This window comes from Salvia splendens, chromosome 3, assembly GCF_004379255.2.
Source record: "Salvia splendens isolate huo1 chromosome 3, SspV2, whole genome shotgun sequence".
NCBI lineage: Eukaryota > Viridiplantae > Streptophyta > Magnoliopsida > Lamiales > Lamiaceae > Salvia > Salvia splendens.
In genome coordinates, this window is record NC_056034.1 from 45,399,176 (window position 1) to 45,419,535 (window position 20,360).

General features: G+C 32.7%; 1 protein-coding gene and 2 non-coding genes across 3 annotated transcripts; all 3 read left to right on the top strand.

Moving 5' to 3' along the window:
* Nucleotides 1-2,861: 2,861 nt before the first annotated feature.
* LOC121793411 (transmembrane protein 64-like) lies at nucleotides 2,862-5,618 on the top strand. Its single transcript, XM_042191418.1, has 4 exons — nucleotides 2,862-3,397; nucleotides 3,919-4,155; nucleotides 4,240-4,457; nucleotides 5,149-5,618. Exons 1-4 carry the CDS (start codon nucleotides 3,167-3,169, stop codon nucleotides 5,327-5,329), a joined length of 867 nt encoding a protein of 288 aa, XP_042047352.1. The 5' UTR covers nucleotides 2,862-3,166; the 3' UTR covers nucleotides 5,330-5,618.
* A 13,954-nt stretch (nucleotides 5,619-19,572) lies between these two features.
* LOC121797560 lies at nucleotides 19,573-19,658 on the top strand. Its single transcript, XR_006049919.1, has one exon. It is a non-coding gene; the product is annotated as a small nucleolar RNA Z159/U59 (small nucleolar RNA).
* Nucleotides 19,659-19,765: 107 nt separating this feature from the next.
* LOC121797524 lies at nucleotides 19,766-19,851 on the top strand. The gene has a single exon (XR_006049888.1). It is a non-coding gene; the product is annotated as a small nucleolar RNA SNOR75 (small nucleolar RNA).
* Nucleotides 19,852-20,360: the final 509 nt, after the last annotated feature.

Here is a 20,360-nt window from a genome sequence, read left to right on the forward strand (position 1 = left end):
TTTATTAGACGTGGTGCACTACCATTTTGTATACTCGAAAGCTGTTTTGAGTATAAGTGGGAGATTGTTAGGGTTTTGTATACTAGAAATCACCTTTCGAGTGATTGGATACTGTAAAACTCTAATTGTTATTTTCCAATAAATGCAACAGATTACTTTTTGTCGTAATGTTGTTATGTTTTACATTTAATGGTTGTTTATTGCATATTTAAATGTATAAGCAAACGTAACAAAGTCTAAGTCTTTGTTTTAGTAGACCAGTTGTGGGCGTCGTCCAATTTAAGGTAACACAGTCAGTTTTAAACAAAGAAAAATAAGAATTTCACAACCTAGATAGCCCTAGACTACCTATCGCGAAAGGTTGCAATGTCAGTCCGATTATTTCTAAGCCTTATTGAAATAAGATGACGTTGGTGTGGTATAGCACTGAATGGATCTAACAGCAAGACGAGTCTTTATGCTATCTACTGAAAGATGATGTCTTGATAATTAATTTCTTAATCAATGTACTTAGCATTGAGTATACGATATTGAGTATCTACTACTTTGACTTACCAAAAGTGCGGGTTTTTCGTCACCCAACGATGCAGGTATATTGGGTAGTGGTGATCATTATCTAGCGCTGCTAGGATTGCTATTACGTTGAATCGTACGCGAGGAGAGTCTCGTTTGATAACATCCACAAGAGGAGCTCGAAACAAGGTTTTATTATTCGGAACCTAGCTAGTTGGAGTTTAATTACTCTATTAATAATAAATAAGAGTTTCTTGCTAAGTCCACTCTTGGAAATTAAAACATGTTAATTAATTAAGTCCATAGCATCATAAAATGATAGTTTGAGGGGATAAAATGATAGTTTCTAATGATAAAATGATACTTCTGCTTGATAAATTGATTGTTTGAGTTATTTGGTTGGATAAAATGATAGTTTCGGGGAATAAAATGATAGTTTCAGTGGGTAAAATGATAGGTTCAGTGATAAAATGATATTTTTGTTTAATAATGATAGTTTTAGATTTTTGGCTGATAAAATGATACTTTTGTATCATAAAATGATAGTTTGAGGGGATAAAATGATAGTTTCAAATGATAAAATGATACTTTAGCATGATAAATTGATTGTTTGAGTTATTTGATTGGATAAAATGATAGTTTCGGGGAATAAAATGATAGTTTCAGTGGGTAAAATGATAGGTTCAGTGATAAAATGATATTTTTGTTTAATAATGATAGTTTTAGATATTTGGCTCATGAAATGATACTTTTGCATCATAAAATGATACTTTTGGCGATAAATCAGAACACAGCTCCCAAAATTTAACATAACCCTAACATATGCATTATTCAGCACTGAGCAGAGAACCTCATCCTGATCAACAACTGCAAAATGTCTACTTAAAGAAGTAGAAATAGCAAGCAACGAAGAGTACATATTCTGATAAAAATGATCAGAGACAAATCTAGACAACGTGCTCAGCAGATCAAATTTCCTCACATAAACTTCAATTTGTGCAACAGATTAAGAACACAAAAGGCAGTTTTAATTGTTGTTTTCTTAAGGATTTGGCAGATCAAATTTCCTCACATAAACTTCAATTTGTGCAGCAAATCAAGAACACAAAAGGCAGTTCTAATTGTTGTTTTCTTCAGGATTTGGCTTGATCCCGCTGCAACAGAAGAAGTGAGGTAGCTTGACACGGCCGCACACCCTGCAAAGATTTTAACATTCAATCACTACGAAGAAGCAATACAGAGGATAATCAAATCTCCTGACAAATGTTATTGTTCTAAAGATTTAGTCATTCTCTAGACAACAACCAGATACCAAAATATATCGCTGAGAAGAGGAGAGAATCGAACTGAGAGAGTGAAAGAATGAAGCGAAATTCAGAAATTAAATGAGAGAAATGACATATTTACCCTCTGTGCCTTTTTTATGAAGTAAATCTAAGTTTGAATATATTTAGTTATAGGGTTATTACGTGATTTGAGGGTTATTATATGATCACATCTATATATATATCTAAATTTTCAACACAATTAAGTAGAACAAACAAAAAGAACACCAATATTGATGTCCTAAAAACATTCCACGAAAAATAATTAACACCAAGCTATGTAGTAGTACTAATGCTCGATTGCTATTTAAACTCCTTTTTTCCTTTCCATTAAACAATTTATCTTCTTTAAATTATTTGGCCATGATGAATAAGAGTTGTCTAGCTGTTTGTACTTTGTATATTAAATTATTCATTTCAGAATCCATTTTGTCACTTTCTTAATGTTAATTAAATTCAAATACCACCGACGATACATGGTCAACGTTTGGCAATATGCTTAAGGCTAGAAATATACAAATTTAATTATCAACTTTAATCATACCTATTGATTATGTTTTATAGTATATTTTAAACCGTTTCCCCTATACTTGTATTTTTATTTTCATTATTCCCACCTTTCTTATGAAGGGAGGAATGTCCAAAATTTTAAACTAAAATAATGAGGAGTGAATTAAAAGCGAAAACAAGAGTCCAAGAAATGAAATTGTGAATCTTACATAGCACCATTCATTGTCATAATTTTAGTATGTACACAAAAGCATTAATTTTTTAATACCATGTAGTATGTAATTGTGAATCTTACATAGCACCATTCATTGTCATAATTTTAGTATGTACACAAAAGCATTAATTTTTTAATACCATGTAGTATGTAATTGTGAATCTTACATAGCACCATTCATTGTCATAATTTTAGTATGTACACAAAAGCATTAATTTTGTAATACCATGTAGTATGTAATCATACGTATATTAATCCATTATTAGAAGATAATAATACATGATACGATAATTAAGAATACAAATCATTTTTGAGATAGCGTCAAAGTAACATTCTGTGAACGTTTTATAATTTGGTCACTCAAATTTAAATAATTGTTTTCGTTTAAGAACTGTCTTTCTTCCGATTCCTTGTTTTCAATAAATTCTGCCAAATTCTGCTGATTCTGTTCCTCGTGAATTAGATTAGGATCATAAAATTGGCATATCTAGCAGCTACTGCTGAAAACTGAAATCCCTCACCCACTAAGGTGTCGGGTTTTGGAATTGATTTTCATCATTTGTGTTTGGTTGATCAATAGATTAGGTTTCTGTGTCGGCGTGATATGAGTTATAATGCTGGCGATGAGGAGGATTGTAGGCTCGTGGAGGATTACGTGAAATTGGAGGGAGGCGAGGCGGAAACGTCGACGTCTGGTTGTTGCGACGGCGGAGATGATGGTGGAGGGTGGTTGTGGTCTTTGTGGTGGTGGGCGAAACTGGTGCTGGTGGTGTTGTTTGTTGCCGTGTTGGGCGCGGTTTTCTTCAAATGGATCGGACCATTTTTCATGGACAAGGTTAATTTTGATTCTGATTTAACCGGATAAATCATCTTTTGCTCGTAAATTTCTGGGTTTTATCATTTATGTGTTGTCATGCTGTTACATAAATTTATGGTGTTTACTCTCAAATTATAGTTATCCATTTAGTTGTTGTTGAAGCTAGGTAAGTGTTCTGATTTAGGTTTACAACTTGAGGCTCTTTTCATTCAGTCACTGATGCATTTGACAAGTTAATTTATTGTCATTCTACGATTAATATAATGTGCTTACATGGACTCATAAGCTGAACATCTATCTGGAGTAATATATCTAAATGCTAATTTGGTGATTGTTTTTGTTCAATAAAAATGTGTTTTGACCAGTTTGATGCTCGTTTTAGCTATAGAATAGCTTGTTAATTGTTAGATACAATAGTTTATCCCAGGAACATAATCTGATTGCATCTCTTGACCATTTCATATAAGCCAAGAGCCGGTTCGACAGCATTCGCACATTTTCACAATATTTATCCTAACCTTAACCCTAATGTTTTCCAGGAAATTATCCCGGTGATAAATTGGGAGCAGAGAACTTTCAGCACCGCTATTCTAGGACTCATAGTGTTTGCTTCTCTGGCAATATTCCCAGTATTTCTTATACCTTCTACACCATCCATGTGGGTTGCTGGGATGACTTTTGGTTACTGTTATGGTTTTCTGATGATCATTGGTGGAGTTTTGATTGGCTGTTCTATTCCTTATTTTGTTGGTTCATTATTCTACCATAGAATCCATGTATGGAAATTTCACTTCTGTATTTTTCTTGTGCTATGGTTTTATACTCAACAATAAGCACACACCATATCTTCTCACATGCAGGTATGGTTAGAAAGGCACCCAAAGCGAGCTTCTATCATAAGACTAGCTGGCGAGGGGAACTGGTTTAGTCAGTTTCGAGCTGTTTCTTTGATTAGGATTTCTCCATTCCCGTATGTCATATATAACTACTGCGCTGTGGCTACGGATGTGAAATATGTTCCTTATTTGCTGGGGACTGTGGCGGGAATGGTGCCAGAAATATTTGTTGCACTTTACACGTGAGAACTCCTCGGTTCCCTCCTCTGTGTGTGTGTGTGTGTGTCTGAATCTCTGGATTTTCTTACTATCTGTCCATAAAAACATGTAAAATAAATTGAGTTTTAAGTACTGCTAATTACAGTCCATGAACTTTGAACATCACCAGGTAGTTCTACTTAGGTTATGGAGAATCTCTTGTGCTTTGTACTTCACCACCACCACCACTAGCTATGAAATTTTGATGTCAATTTGCTTCTGATATAATTATTGTTTGCTTTCCTTTTTGCATGATTATATGCCCTCTAGGATTCCCGTCTTATGTTCCCTTAAAATTGTACACTTCTGTGCCTTATACAAGGGTGTGTTTTGGTGTAGGTGCTTAGAATTCCAAGGGATTACAAATGATTGGATTTTAATTCCTTCTTTGCAGTTAAAGTGGATAATGCAAACAAACGCAAATCCTTAAGTTAAAAAAGTAGTAATTGCTTAGCAAAGTTTAATTGAGTGGAAAGTGAAGAAACTTGCTCTTGCATTTGAAAGCATGCTACAATCGTTGTGATTAACATCCTCTACTCTAGGTGACTCTTTACATGGAAGATACCTGTTCTGGATGCACTTTAACTACATCATGCCATAAATAGGAGTAAAGAACATTTTGTGTGTGGTGTGTACAGAGTATGTTTTCTTACGGTTTGTGCTTGTTGTTTGTAGGGGGATCCTGATTAAAACATTAGCTAATGCTTCAAAAGATGGGAAGTCCCTGTCAGTTTCCCAGATTGTGATGAGCGTGGCTGGGTTTTGCGTCAGTGTGAGCGCGACTGTAGTTGTGACGTGGTATGCAAAGAGGCGACTGAAGGAGCTACAGATGCGAGAGGAGCTTTTGTTGCACTGAATGCAGTCGAAATGCAGCTGATGAAGATTGAAGGCCTAAAAGATGAACCAACAACTGTTTTGCCACACATGGTTATGTATCAACCAAATTCACATATAGATTTATGTATGTACTCAACAAATGGAAGCACAGCCTTTTCAAATGGTGTTGTTCCTTTCTTAATGTCAATACATATATTTTATACCAACCCATTTTTTTCATTTTAATTGTAAGGCTCGTGTCCTTTTCTTTGTAAAGTTATTCAAATGGACATTACTTTGGCTGTATAATGTTAAATTTTTTTTTCTTATTTGCTCCCAATGACTGATTGGACGTTGTAATTAATTTTACTCAAGACATTATTTATTTAAAATTTTTGACATATAATTAAAATAATATCAGTGGACCTCTATTATTATTACTTCTTATTCCTACATTTTGAAATGGAAGAAAAAAAAAATACTACTCCTAGTCAAGCTTAACGGGTATTTACCACTGAAAAAAATGGTTTGACACAAGTTTGAGTGGATTTGCAGAGAATGAGCGGATTCAGGTGGTGAAGTTGGTGTTGATTTGTACATCGGATACCCCGTCGCGGAGGCCAAGCATGTCTGAGATTGTTCAAGACCTTCAATCTATAAGGAATGGCTCTGGTTCATGATCAGAAGCTTTGCTTTGCTGAAGAGATTCTTTTAAATTTATTGATCAATCCAATTGTATTAGTGTGTAATAATGCCACGTTAAGAGATGTTCAAACCATCATATTGTTGTGCATGTATTTGCATATATAGATTCTAACACTAATATACATGTGAATTAACATCGTGTAAAGAAAATATGTTCAAACATCTATACCATATTTAAATACATAAAAATAAAATAAATTTCAGTATACAGTAATATATAAAGTAGATTAAAAGACTTAAAATTTCGAAGAATTGATCTTTACATGAAAAAATGCATACTAGTATTAAATAGAAGAATGCATATTGTTTAAAAAAAATGCTTACACAAATTCAAAAATGTTGAAATTTTCTAAAACCAATAACTTTCTATTTTAGTAGGATGATGATGCATAAAATAAATTCACGGAGTATGGACTTTTACAATTCAAAAAATGCATTAAATTTTCTGCACAGCTTCGTTTCTGGGAAATAGTATGAGATTATCAAAACAAAAAAACTACGGATGTAACCCTCTAACTCTAATCAACTCTAAGCCACAGAAAACTTCTAAACCTATATGCATTCGCCTAAGAAGTCGACTGTGTGACGATCTGATTCCACTAAAGAAGACAACCCACAGATTTCTGCACAATGTGAGCGACTGAAAACTCCACTCCAGCTATATACAGTTTGGAAGATGATTTGCTAACTATACGGAAATTAAGAAACTCCTTCCCGTAATGTCATCTCATCGTATAATTGGATCTGGAGCGTACGTCAACTCAACACACGGCACACTGCATAGATAATAGTCAAAGATTAGCACAGCAGTTAACCATATAGTGTGAATCCAAACTGTCATAAACCAATTCAAGAGTATAGGTTGATCACTAACACATCTATAGCATAAAAACTTGCACGGAGGAGAATGTTAATACATGGGTCTAACACATCATTATATATAGATAAATCATGGAAGAAGTTACAGTTCCAACGAAAGTTTTACAGTCCCACAGTTTCTTAAACACAAGCTGTGAATATTTTTTGTAATTTCTGTACTGAAATTTCATGTATGCATAAACAAAACCCAAAGGTTTGGACTGCATATGGCATGAGACAGAATGCATATATGAATGATTTAGTATTTACTATCAGTTAGCCTTAACGAAGTCCTTTTATATAGGTAGATGGTTGGAAATCTTTAAGGATGTTCCTGGATTGAGGGATTTGAATGTAAATTCAGAAAGTGCACACTCTAAGTCTATCTACAATCGTCACTTTTAATCCTTGAGGTTAGATTCGAAAAAAAAAAGAGTTGAGGTTTCAGTCTGGTGTAGGGATTCCTAGTCTTCATATACAGCGGGAGAAAGGCGCTCTTTCATCGGGAGGCGGCCAAGCAAAACATCAAGATAGGACATTTTCGTGATACTCCATTGGTAAATGAGATAGATTAGATTGATAGAATAGAAACAGATTGGATTATTTGCATCATTTTGCATCGTATTTGCATTGATTGATTATTTTTTAGGACAAATTGAAGGATTACGAGTAGAAGAAGCTCATCTACAGAAAACTCACTTTTGCTTTACTTTAAGCATTCCCGTACCAACTTGCATGGGTATGCCCATGATGATGCATTCAGAGACTCCTTCAATCTTATCGACCCTTCCATTCACAGAAGCGTTAAAGAGGGAACAAAAACCAATAATCAAACCCAATCAGAAAATCAAGTATACCTCCCTCTAAAATTCTGTCACAAAAATCTCTACAAGGGTTTCCCTTATCAAAGTACTGAATAATCGAGAAAAAGAAAAGAACAAGACGGGAATTCAAATTAGAGCAGTAAATGCAGAAGAAAATATGCTGTTCTACTAGTAATGTCAACTTTTTGCGCACATCAGGATCTTTTGATTCATTAAGTATTATAGCCATTTTTAGTAGTCAAGCTTTTGCATATATAGGCTTTATTATAAGACAGTATCAAACTTGCGGCCTATACTATGCTGTTACTGCTGGCTGCCTACTTCCCCTCACCCTTAAAATCTACTATCAATACATTGCTAATCCATACCTCCATAATAAATTAAAACTGCATTTTGAGTTACAAAAACAGCACATGCCCTCCAAAGCTTCCAACACTCTTTACATATATCCAAATAATTTGTTGTAGGAGTACAACTTTAGTGATCCCCAATTTTCATTTTTAATCCACACTTGCCAGTTGTCCCCTTTTATGTACGTAACTTATACTAATTAATTCTTGTGATTTGAGGGATTAATTAGCCGCTCCTCCCGCTTCTTACTGCACACTGATGAAAACTTGGAAAATAACGACATCCAATAGTGGTTTAATTTGTGATTACGAATCATGAGACATGAGGTGCTCTTCTAGAAACTAATTACTACTTGATTAAACAAAACAGATGAACAAATCAAGCAATATAAGCAAACAAAGAAATTAGAGTGCATGCATTGAAAGGGCAAGCAATGTTTCCTCATCCGCCCGCGTGACGAGCCTCTCGTACGTAGCCTAAACGCATCTCCCTCCCGAACGCTATCCATCTCACCCGAAACATCAACAGCTGCAGTGCATCGGCCATGTCCCAGCAGATCTCCCGGAGCGGCCCGTAGCTGAAGCCGAACTTCACCGCCAAGCGGAACGCCCCGCCAGTGGCGTATCCAGGATTTTTAATATGTGGGTGCGAAAAATAATTATAACGATTTAATGTTTCAAATTTTAGCTAATCCATTTAGTTCTATTTGTTTTGTTTTCACAATTGTTATGTTTTTTTTAATATTCTCTTTATTTTTTCATAAAAAAAATTTGAAAAAATTGAATTATGCACATAGATACTTTGTTAGTTATGACTATATTATATAAAAGTTAATTGTATAAATTATTAAGAACAAAGTAAATATCAATATTAAATATAAATGAATAAAATAAAATTTGACAAGAGTATGTCAATGTGTATTGAATTGATACAAAATTTTAGGAGAAGTTGTTAGCAATGAAGGAAGAGAATATCTATTAGTAATGAAATAATAACAAAAACTAAATAGGAATTAAACAAATTGAGTTAAAAAATATTGCTTTGTATACACACAAAGTCTATTAAAAAGGAAATAATAAACCAAAACTAAATAGGTATTAAACAAATAGAGTTGAAAAATATTGCTTTGAATACATACAAAGTCTATTAAAAATGAAATAATAAACCATAACTAAATAGAAACTAAACAAATTGAGTTGAAAAATATGAGGGGCTGGCAGCGGAAGCGTGCGGACAAAACGGATCACATGAATTTGATCTATTTAGCAGATTATTTAGACAAAATCTATTCGCGTAATTATCACATGTATCATGCTCATAACTTGAATTAAAACATGCTTTAGCACATAAAATTCCTAAAACATGCTTACTACGAAATTAACCAATTTACCTCGTTGATTCAATCAAGAATCGATGATGGCTTGCTCCGTCTCCAGGTGAAGATCTTCAATACAAGACCTCGGATCTTCTGACTGGTGTCTCAGACTATACGTTGATATTTGTGTGGGCAAATCTCACCAACGTACTAGGACTCGAATAATGGAAGACAGAACTCAGCTCACGGAGGAGAGCACAATTTTCGAAATCTCTCTTGGAGGAGGGGGGGACGAAAATTTCTAACAATAATTGTTGTGTTTTCTGTCTCCTTTATTCTCCTATTTATACAAGTCACATATTGGACCCAGTCAGGGATCTAAGGAAGAATCTGGAACAGGCCTCACCCAATTAGCTTTTTACTAATTAAATTGAACCCACAATTTAATATAAGCTTATATTGGAATATTACGAGCAGCCACTACAGAAGTAATATTGCACTGCCTTCCAAATCCGAAATTACAAGTATTCCGGGTTTCCTTTAATTGTATTTGATTTATTTCCCGCGCTTAATATGGAAACATCCATTAATTAATTAATGTCTGCTATAGACTTAATTAATTAACATATTTCGAATTCCAAGAGTGGACTTAGCAAGAAACTCTTATTTATTATTCATAGAGTAATCAAACTCCAACTAGCTAGGTTCCGAATAATAAAACCTCGTTTCGAGCTCCTCTTGTGGATGTTATCAAACGAGACTCTCCTCGCGCACGTTTCAACATAATAGCAATCCTAGCACCTCTAGATAATGATCACCACTACCCAATATACCTGGATCGTTGGGTTACGAAAAACCCGCATCTTTGGTAAGTCAAAGTAGTGGATACTCAATATCGTATGCTCAATGCTAACGTACATTGATTAAGAAATTAATTCTCAAGACCTCGTCTTTCAGTAGATAGCATAAAGACTGGTCTTGCTGTTAGATCCATTAGTGCTATACCACACCAACGTCATCTTATTTCAATAAGGTTTAGAAATAATCGGACTGACTTTGCAACCTTTCGCGATAGGTAGTCTAGGCCTATCTAGGTTGTGAAATTCTTATTTTTCTTTGTTTAGAGCTGACCGTGTTACCTTAAATTGGACGACGCCCACAACCGGTCTACTAAAACAAAGACTTAGACTTTGTTACGTTTGCTCATACATTTAAATATGCAATAAACAACTATTAAATGTAAAACATAACAACATTATGACAAAAATAATCTGTTGCATTTATTGGAAAATAACCATTAGAGTTTTACAGTATCCAATCACTCGAAATGTGATTTCTAGTATACAAAACCCTAACAAAATATTGCTTTGAATACATACAAAGTCTTGGAAGAAGTTAAAGGGAAAGAAATGGTAGAGGGAGGATTCAAACCTGGTCCTCTAGGTAAAAATACTACGTTTCTGACCAATAGGCTATGACGGAATTTTGGTTTTATCTCTAAGTATAATACTATTAACAACAAGTTTTGGAGTATAACTGTACCCTTGTTCCTATGTAGATACGTCACTGCGCCCGCCGAGCTTCGTTAGCGGCAGAACCACCACCGCCAAACCCATCTCTATAAATTAATGCATGGCCTGCTTGTACACACGAGACTAATATATATCGACTATAATATAATGTTTATTTTTGAAATTATTATGAATCTGGTTACAAGACAAAATTGGTGGCTTTATATTATTCGACTAGGAAATTTCCTTGTAATTTCATGCAAATCGGACTTTCTGAGATCAATAATGTTGATGGATTTTTGCAAGATTTTATTATATTTTTTTATTGATTTATAATTTTATATACTATATGTGTGAAAAAATATTACCAACATTTAGATGAAATCATGAAACTTTTATTTACTACATAGACACGTTCAATCAACAGTTGGTCACGTGAGATTCTTTTATGAGACATTTTAATAATGTAGATCGTAATAAGTTCATACTCCTATATCTATACTAATATAAAAGGGGAGTTTTGGGACGTTTTGAATAGTCATTTTAACCCAGGGATGAAAATGCAATTTAAAGGCTTCTAATTGTAATTTTGTATTTAATTTGTGTATCATTAAACGTTGAATTTAGTCATGATATTGTAACGGCCAATTACTCATAATTGTATTAATCATGATTCAATTTAAAAGTTTGACTTTACGAATTATACAAATTAAATTTCTACAGAAATTATACAAATTAACGCGTATAAATTGATTAATCCAATTGTATAAATACGAGATAATTCCACAATTATTTCATACTAATAAACTTTTGATATACACACTATCTATATCTATACATATATAAATGGCGAGTCTTGAGTTAAATATTGAATACTTAAAAGTTTTGGGTGGAATTTTAAATATTTATTGTTATTGGACGTTTCGTATCAATTTGATATCAACATAAAATAAAGTAATGGGGTACAAATTTTCACTTGAATTCTCAATTATTATTGTAACGGTTCTGCACTAATTAAAATAAAAGGGGAGTTTTGGGACGTTTTGAATAGTCATTTTAACCCAGGGATGAAAATGCAATTTAAAGGCTTCTAATTGTAATTTTGTATTTAATTTGTGTATCATTAAACGTTGAATTTAGTCATGATATTGTAACGGCCAATTACTCATAATTGTATTAATCATGATTCAATTTAAAAGTTTGACTTTACGAATTATACAAATTAAATTTCTACAGAAATTATACAAATTAACGCGTATAAATTGATTAATCCAATTGTATAAATACGAGATAATTCCACAATTATTTCATACTAATAAACTTTTGATATACACACTATCTATATCTATACATATATAAATGGCGAGTCTTGAGTTAAATATTGAATACTTAAAAGTTTTGGGTGGAATTTTAAATATTTATTGTTATTGGACGTTTCGTATCAATTTGATATCAACATAAAATAAAGTAATGGGGTACAAATTTTCACTTGAATTCTCAATTATTATTGTAACGGTTCTGCACTAATTAAAATATTAAATTACAGAGAATTAACCTATCCTAATTAAATTCATAGCTATAAATATATGGTCAATAGGTGCAAATATCATATTGTATTCCATAAAATTCTTAACCATGATTTGTAAATGTGGACCATAATTCAAATAAACAATTGACTAATTTCTTCTAAATAATCAATATAGCTAATAGCTATGAACTGAAAACGTATTTCTCCATTAATTGCATAACTTAATTCAATTAAACGTATATCCCCATTAGTTGCAAATTTAATCCAATAAAACTAACTTAGCATCAATACTTTCCCTATTCTAGGCATTCTTATTCGGATATCCCCTCCCACCTTTCGGTTCCAATACAAAAGTAACTAATGGTCGGTTAAAAATTGTGAGCCATTTATTACTATTGACTAATTTATAATAAATGAAATTGAGCGAGACAATAAAGATGAATACGAAAAGGATCATTCGAAAAAGAATACCGCTACTAGATATTCTATAAATACTAATTCTACTAATCAACATTGTCATGATCATGGTGAAAAAAAGTGTGTTGTTTGTGGTTATTCTCATGTGGTGATGTTGCCTCAAACGTGCTATTGTTGTCATGAATCGAACTACTAAGATTTCACCTGCGATTGTTCATCTTCTTCAGGCGATATAACATGAGTATTGTAATTGTATGACAAGAATTTTCAAACAACCGGTACATTTTATTTTCTTTGATATGTTGGGGGTGTGTGTAAAAAGTAAATGGTGAGATCATTATGGTGGTCTTTGGGTGTGTAGATGGCCTTAATTGCTCGGTTGTAGTTCATCGTCGAGTTCAAGGAAGATTGGGTGGAGAAGGTAATAAGCAAATAATAACATTTTGTGCTTAGTTATTTTATATATATAACATCTTATTTGATATTTATTTTCATTTAAATTAAGATCCTAATTCTTTTTTTTGGACGTTTAAAAATATGGCATGTGGTAGTTACAAATTCACTCACTCTTTATTTCTATTTTCTATTACATGTCACTGAATTTTCGATAAACTTTTCAATCTTGTGATTCTCGTGGAATGCTTCCTCAAACCTGCTATCGTCGGCATGAGCTGAAAGGTTTCACGACGAAAGTCCAACAAATATGTTGTTGGAGGTAGAAAGAAAATGAACATTATGCCTGAGAAGATTGAGAGGTCACCGAAAATAACAAATGAAGCATGAAGGAGTTGCTGGAAATTGCAGGTGATGAAGTGTAGAGAAGAAGATGAAGGAGGCGTCTCGAGCGTGAGAAAGATGGAGGCTATCAATTTTAACCTAATTAACTCTAAATAGAAATAGGTCAATTTTATTGTTACCTTAGTGTGTTTTATATACATTCGCCCAATTTATTTAATTTAATTTATATTTGTGTAATTTAATTTTGTTCAATTATTTGATGCTAAGAAGTTAACTATTAGGGGTTTAGCCGTTTTATGATTTACGGTTTCTTTACTAAATTGGCTCAATATTCAATTTTATATTTAGCACAATTATTAAATTCTATTTATAATATGTTGGTTTGCTTATTAAATTTTATTAACTTATTTAAATAAATGACTATTTAAAAAAAAGGGAGCTAGAAGTAATAAAACCGATTATTATTTTAAATACTCCATCATACATTATAATTACATAAATAAAACAAAATTTATTTTTTTTACTGAATATCTTATCCAATGTATTACTATTTTAAATTTAAGAAAATGTTGGAGTAATATAGAAAAATTAGAAAATACACGGTACAAAATAAATGTAAAATGATTATTTATATAGACGGAATGTAACTCATGAGAAATCAATTACTAATAATTAGTATAAATGAGAATTAAATGCTTTAATGTTATCTATATTTTATATCTATATCTATACTAATATAAAAGAGGAGTTTTGGGCATAGTTTTAAATATTCATAAGGTTTTGACATACTTTTAAATATTTATTAGTTATGTAGGAATATTAGATAATTTTTTCCTAAACGTTACTACCATGGCTGAATAATTGTGTAATCGCCGCCTTCCACGTTTGATAATAAAGTTTCAATTTTTAATGCATTAAAGTAATTGAAAAGTTATGTAAAATAAATTGTGAGATGGTGCTCGAAGTTGCTCTCCTTTTATTTTACAAAGATATCATACACATGATTAATATAGTAAATAATTGAATGCTCAATAATTATTATGCATTTAATCCCCAATATTTGTGCAAAGTGTGCGTTACTTGAATTACAATGAGGTTGTCGTTTAATTTTTTAAATTTAATATTAATCTATTTATCCGATTTGTGGATTTTAATATCAGGGAAGTTATACGCGCTTCAACCGCGGACGATGCATCGGGCGTGGGCGTAGGGCGCGAACGATGGCGGGCACCCACAATGGGGCGGACGATGGCGCCCACGGACGATGGCACGCATCGGGCGTGCCATCGGGCATCCCATTGTGGATTCCCTAAAATGATCAAGTTCCAATAAAATTGAAAATCACAATTCCACAATTTAAACACATTCATTCTTCACTTTTCTCAGCAGACTGAAAAAAGTTTCGAATTTAATTGAAAGTAAAAAACATTACAACATAGTACAATTAAACAAACACATTCATCCTTCATTTTTCTAAGCAGGCTAAAAAAAGTGTCAAATTTCATTGAAAGTAAAAAACATTACAACCTAATACAATAGATACAGGATCATTTTCTTATTGAAAGAATTGCACAGACAGTCTGAACCACATAGATACTGATAACAAAAATTGCTGCCAGTAATAAAACCATCTTCCATGGAGTCAAGATGTATGAACTCTTAAAAGTTGCATACCAAGTTTTAGCTTCACTAGAACTGTCTTCTTATGCGCGAATAAACAACACTGAAAAAATTGTTGTTGTAGATACCAAACGTATCAATATTCTTGAAGACATCCGACACTTCTTCATCATTGACCATCGTACAAGATAGTATGTAGGCTTCCCTCACCAACTTCACATCAGCTGTATTCTCAAGAAGTGATTTCATAAAACTCACATATGGAGTAATACAATAATTAGTAAATGAATTAGGAGAAAGCTCATAAGCAATAAGATTTGTAAACAACACTTTGGTGTGTCACTAGACCTGCCCAAGGTTTACCGAACCGGCGGTTAAAACTAAAACCGTAACCGCTGGTTGCGGTTCCGAACCGAAATCGTGAGAACTTACCCGAACCGAAACCGTCAATTTTTAACCGTGGTTCGGTTCAGGTTAAAAATTTTTTGAACGAAACCGTGCCGGAACCGCCGGTTCCAGTTTGGAACCGCAAAAAACCAGCGGAAAATCATGAAACCAAGCCGGAACCGAAAAAAAGGGCGGTTCAACCCGTGAAAAAACGTAAAAAACAGTCGAAAAACCGAAACCCAAACCGGCAGTTTTGGAACCAGAACTGTAACAGCGAAACACCCTCCCGGTTCGGTTCTAGTTTGACAATTTCCAAAACTGGAACCGGTGGTTCCAAACCGTAACCGCCGGTTCCTTAACCGTGGGCACCTCTATGTGTCACTCGTTACACAAAAGAAGGGGATTCAAGAACCTTAGATAGGCACGCTGGGCGAAAGTTGATACCTTCAAACATCTAAAACTTAGCCGGAATTTTATTCCTTTTTGTATCAAAAGTGTGGCAAAATGACTTGGTTTTAATCTAAGCTCCTGCACCAGATTGAGAGCTCCGCCTTGTGACAAACTCATGTTTTAATCGGTTTAATTGGTCTGTTTAGGTGCTTAATGTCGAGTTTATTGCTTGAATTGTCTATTTCCAACCAATTATTATATCTTTTGGAGTTTTATGTGTTTGTTGAGTGTTTTAGGAAAAAATAGATGGAAAAGGAGGCAAAATGTGACTGAATGGAGCAGCGAGGCCGTAAATAGCATCACGTGGCTGGGTGAATATTCAGCTCTTTAATACCACCCGGTCGGGTACAGTAATCCAGCATTGGAGAGGCAGAAAAGGGGCGAATACAGGCACCCCGCCTGGTGCTTTTCTAGTTCAGAAATGCTACCCGGCCGGGTATGTTGCTTTGATGAATTGTTTTCGCTGAAACACGATTTTGAAAAGAAGAAAAAGGCTAGGGTTGCAGTTACGGAAGATCATTTCAATTGCTTGATCACCATTTGATTGTGTAGGATTAATTAGATTAATCGGGAGATGAAATAATTAATCTAGAAAGAAGAATAATTCACATCTTAATTCAATAGAACCGGGGAGAGTTGAGGTTTTGAATGGGGTCTTTGATCTTTTTGTGCTTTTGGGAGTTATGGGTTTTAGGATTAGAAGGGGACTTCAATCCTAGCACCTAATCTACAGTTTTTTCACCTCGGGAGAGGGTTTAATCTTTAATTGTGATCTACTTAATAACTCTATGGACACTAAAAGGTAAGACAAATCGATTTGATAAGAACTTGGAATTGTGCATCGGATCCTTGAGTTCTACGTTTTCTCCATATTATCTCTTCACAACTTGTTTACTTGTTTCAATTGTCTACTTGCTTATTATATGCTTTCATTGGATTGAACAATATGCTAACATAATTTCATTAGGTTGGGAGTTGGTAGGAAGAAACAAAATTGTTTATAATGATTGTTGTTTCGAAAAATATATTGTTGGTTGTTACAGAATTAAGAAAACTTGAATTTATTTCATCAGTATAAACTAATACTCGTATTAATCCATGGTAAATTCTATCTCATCTATATTTAAAATTGAGATATTGGTTTCCAAAATTACGAACTTTATCTAAATTTAAGTGTTTTTTTCATGATGTTTAAAATTAGTCTAAAATACCTCAAACTTTACATTCGTTTTGTTTTTAATTTCTGAAGTCGGCCTAAATAGAATACTTTTGGCAAAAACTTATTTAATGGACAATCGTAAACGTTTATGATAATTTAATTATTTTTTAGGTTTGTGATTAGTAGGATAAAAAAGCACGTCGAAAATCATGTTAATTAATTTAGTTGTGCCAAGTAGGATAAAAAAAAGTTATGTACTTTAGTTGGATATAGTGGTTGATCTAATGTGAGAAATACAGAATTATAAATTTGTGATATTTTATACTATCAATTTTAAATTTATAGAAAATATCATAATTTGATCAAAGTTCATAATTTTAAGAATCAGTATATAAATGAAACGTCTTTACTCTTGTAAATCTACTGCATCACTACCTTAAACTTAAGGTTGACCATAAGTCAGTTTATATGATATCTTCATCAATGGTAGTAGTAAATTAGGAATTGAATCACGATATGGTTAAAATGTTAAGCAATCTTATATTCACCATATAGAATTGATGCGAGTTTCGATTTTTTTAACATTTGTGCTTGTTATTTAGAGTTTGCAAGACATCACAACTACTAAATGTTTAATTACGCAAGTTTCACTAGAGCTGAGGAAAAATGCCGAAATACCGGCCTTATCGTACCGAAAATACCGAATTTTCGGTATACCGTGATTTTCGGTACGGTATGATACTTTACTGAAATATTTCGGTAAGGTAAAGGTATGAATTTTTATATACCGCGGTATACCGAAACATACCGAAATTCGGTATATACCTTAATTTAAGGTATATACAGTAAAATATGAATATAATAATATATAAAGTATTTTATATTTTTTAAAATTATAAAATTTATTGTGAAATATAATATAATATGAATAAATATACTAGTATTTAATACCCCGTATATTATTTAAATTACTATAAAATATAAATGTTATTCTAAAAACTCAAATATTCAATTTTCATTGATATTGAAAGTAAGGTATACCCCAAAAGTATGGTATACCGAAAATGAGGTACGATGTCGGTATGAAAATTCTTCATACTGAAAATAAGGTATACCGAAGTTCGGTATACCGAAAATTTTGGTAAGATAAAGGTATAATTTTTTCGCATACCGAATTTACGGTAAGGTATACGGTATGATGGTTTTGGTAAGGTATACCGTACCTACCCACCCCTAAGTTTCACATCCTCTTGTTTTCATGTTTCGACTTATATTACATACTCCAATGAGTTTTTTGTATTCAATTTTCAAACATAAGTGATTTGATGTTATTGACTTCATTTATTTTAGTATGTTCTTTAAATTAAAAAATTATATACATTTTAATAAGTTTTTTTTAATGAGTTGATACACATCTTTTACTGACAATACTTCAATTCTCTTAACTCGTGTCATTTCAAATATTTTTATTTTTAAAATGAGGAAACAATTGTATCAATTAGTTAGTATATACTCCCTCAGTCCCACAAGAATATGATTTTTTTTCCTTTTTAGTATGTCACACAAGAATATGAACTTTCTTAATTTAGGAACTCATTCTCCCTATTGAGGTGTGACTCATTTTTCATTAACAATACTTTAACTATTTTTCCTTTCTACTTCTCTTTTATTTTATCAATTATATATTAAAACTCATATATAATCAAAAGTATATATTTTTATAAAACGGAAGGAATAGTATGTAAAAAAGTAAGTCACACCAACATCATCAACCTCAACCTCTTGCTCATTGAAAATAAAACTCATTTGGAAGCTCCAAATGTTTTAGTTGATCAACTTGGCACTTGAAATGGATTGTAATGTACTCCACAAATTATTGAAAACCAATATAGGTTAAAATTTCCAAATTTTTATATTATTATCTTGAAAAAAAATTGACGAATATAACCACTCAAACATATGAAGTAGTAGAAAATAATTGATCGAATTCGAAATAATCTCTATTTTCCGACATTGCACAAACAAGGAGTACTAAATAGTTTTAATGGAATAACCATCATAGTGTGTTTTACTTTCATAGGCCCAAACAATATCGGCCCAATAAATTAGTCTTAAAATTCAGCTCTAGGGTTTGACATAGCACTCTATATAAATACCCACGCCCATCTTCTAATAGCATCGCACAACAATCTCGCTTTCTTAGTTACTCATTTGCTCAATTCCTTTTCTTCTCGCGCTTCATTCTTCTTTTTCTCTTTTATCCGATGATGTATTCAACTAATGACCTTTTATCTCCTGAGATGATTTTTCTGCTGAATACATGTAGGCTGAAGATATTCATTTGTTGATATGATTTTGATTTTTTCTTTTCCAACATGTTAATTTTTTGAAAATTTTCTAATTATGTTTTCTGTGTGTTGGCATCTGATGATGATTAAAACATAAACTTTCGTTCTTCTGAGATTTTTTTGTGCGGAAGATATATGGAGACCTGAACTGAAGATGCTTTCAATTTTAATTTTCATATCAAAATTGATTTTTTTGAGCCATGGATTATCGTTTTGTTCATTTGAGCCTAGAAATTATGTTTTTATTTCGAAGGGGTTTTGTTGGTCTCAGTGATGATGAACCATAGATGACGAGTCTGATATCCATTCTAAAAAATATTGATGACAATTCGAGGCATTTGTCTGAGAGGTTCAATATTACCCCATTTCATATACTGCTGCTTTTGTGATAAATATATTTAAAAAATTAACTCTAATGATGCTGAAGTTTGCAATAGAAAAAAATTGACCAATATGTTCAATTAGAGTGTCCACAATGGTGGCCTTCAAAGACCACCAAATGTGGCTCGGCCACCATTTGTGGCTCTCTTGTGGCCTTCACAATGGTAAAGGCCACGAAATGTATAAAAACAATAGGGCCATGAAATGTGGCTCTCTCCAAAAAATAAAATTAATTTGTTTGCTTTTGTAATAATATTTTTTAATTTATGTCTAATAAATTTTATTAGTCTTTAAATTTATGATATTTATAAATTTAATAAAAATAAAATAATTTGGATTGTAAACAAAAAAAATTCACAACCTAAAAAAAATGTAACAATAATTTCGTTGTATTATATTGAAATAAGAAAATTATACAATGAAAGTGATCTAGTTTGAAATCACTCTGCGGCGCTACTTCTACGGTTCCAGACCTCTTC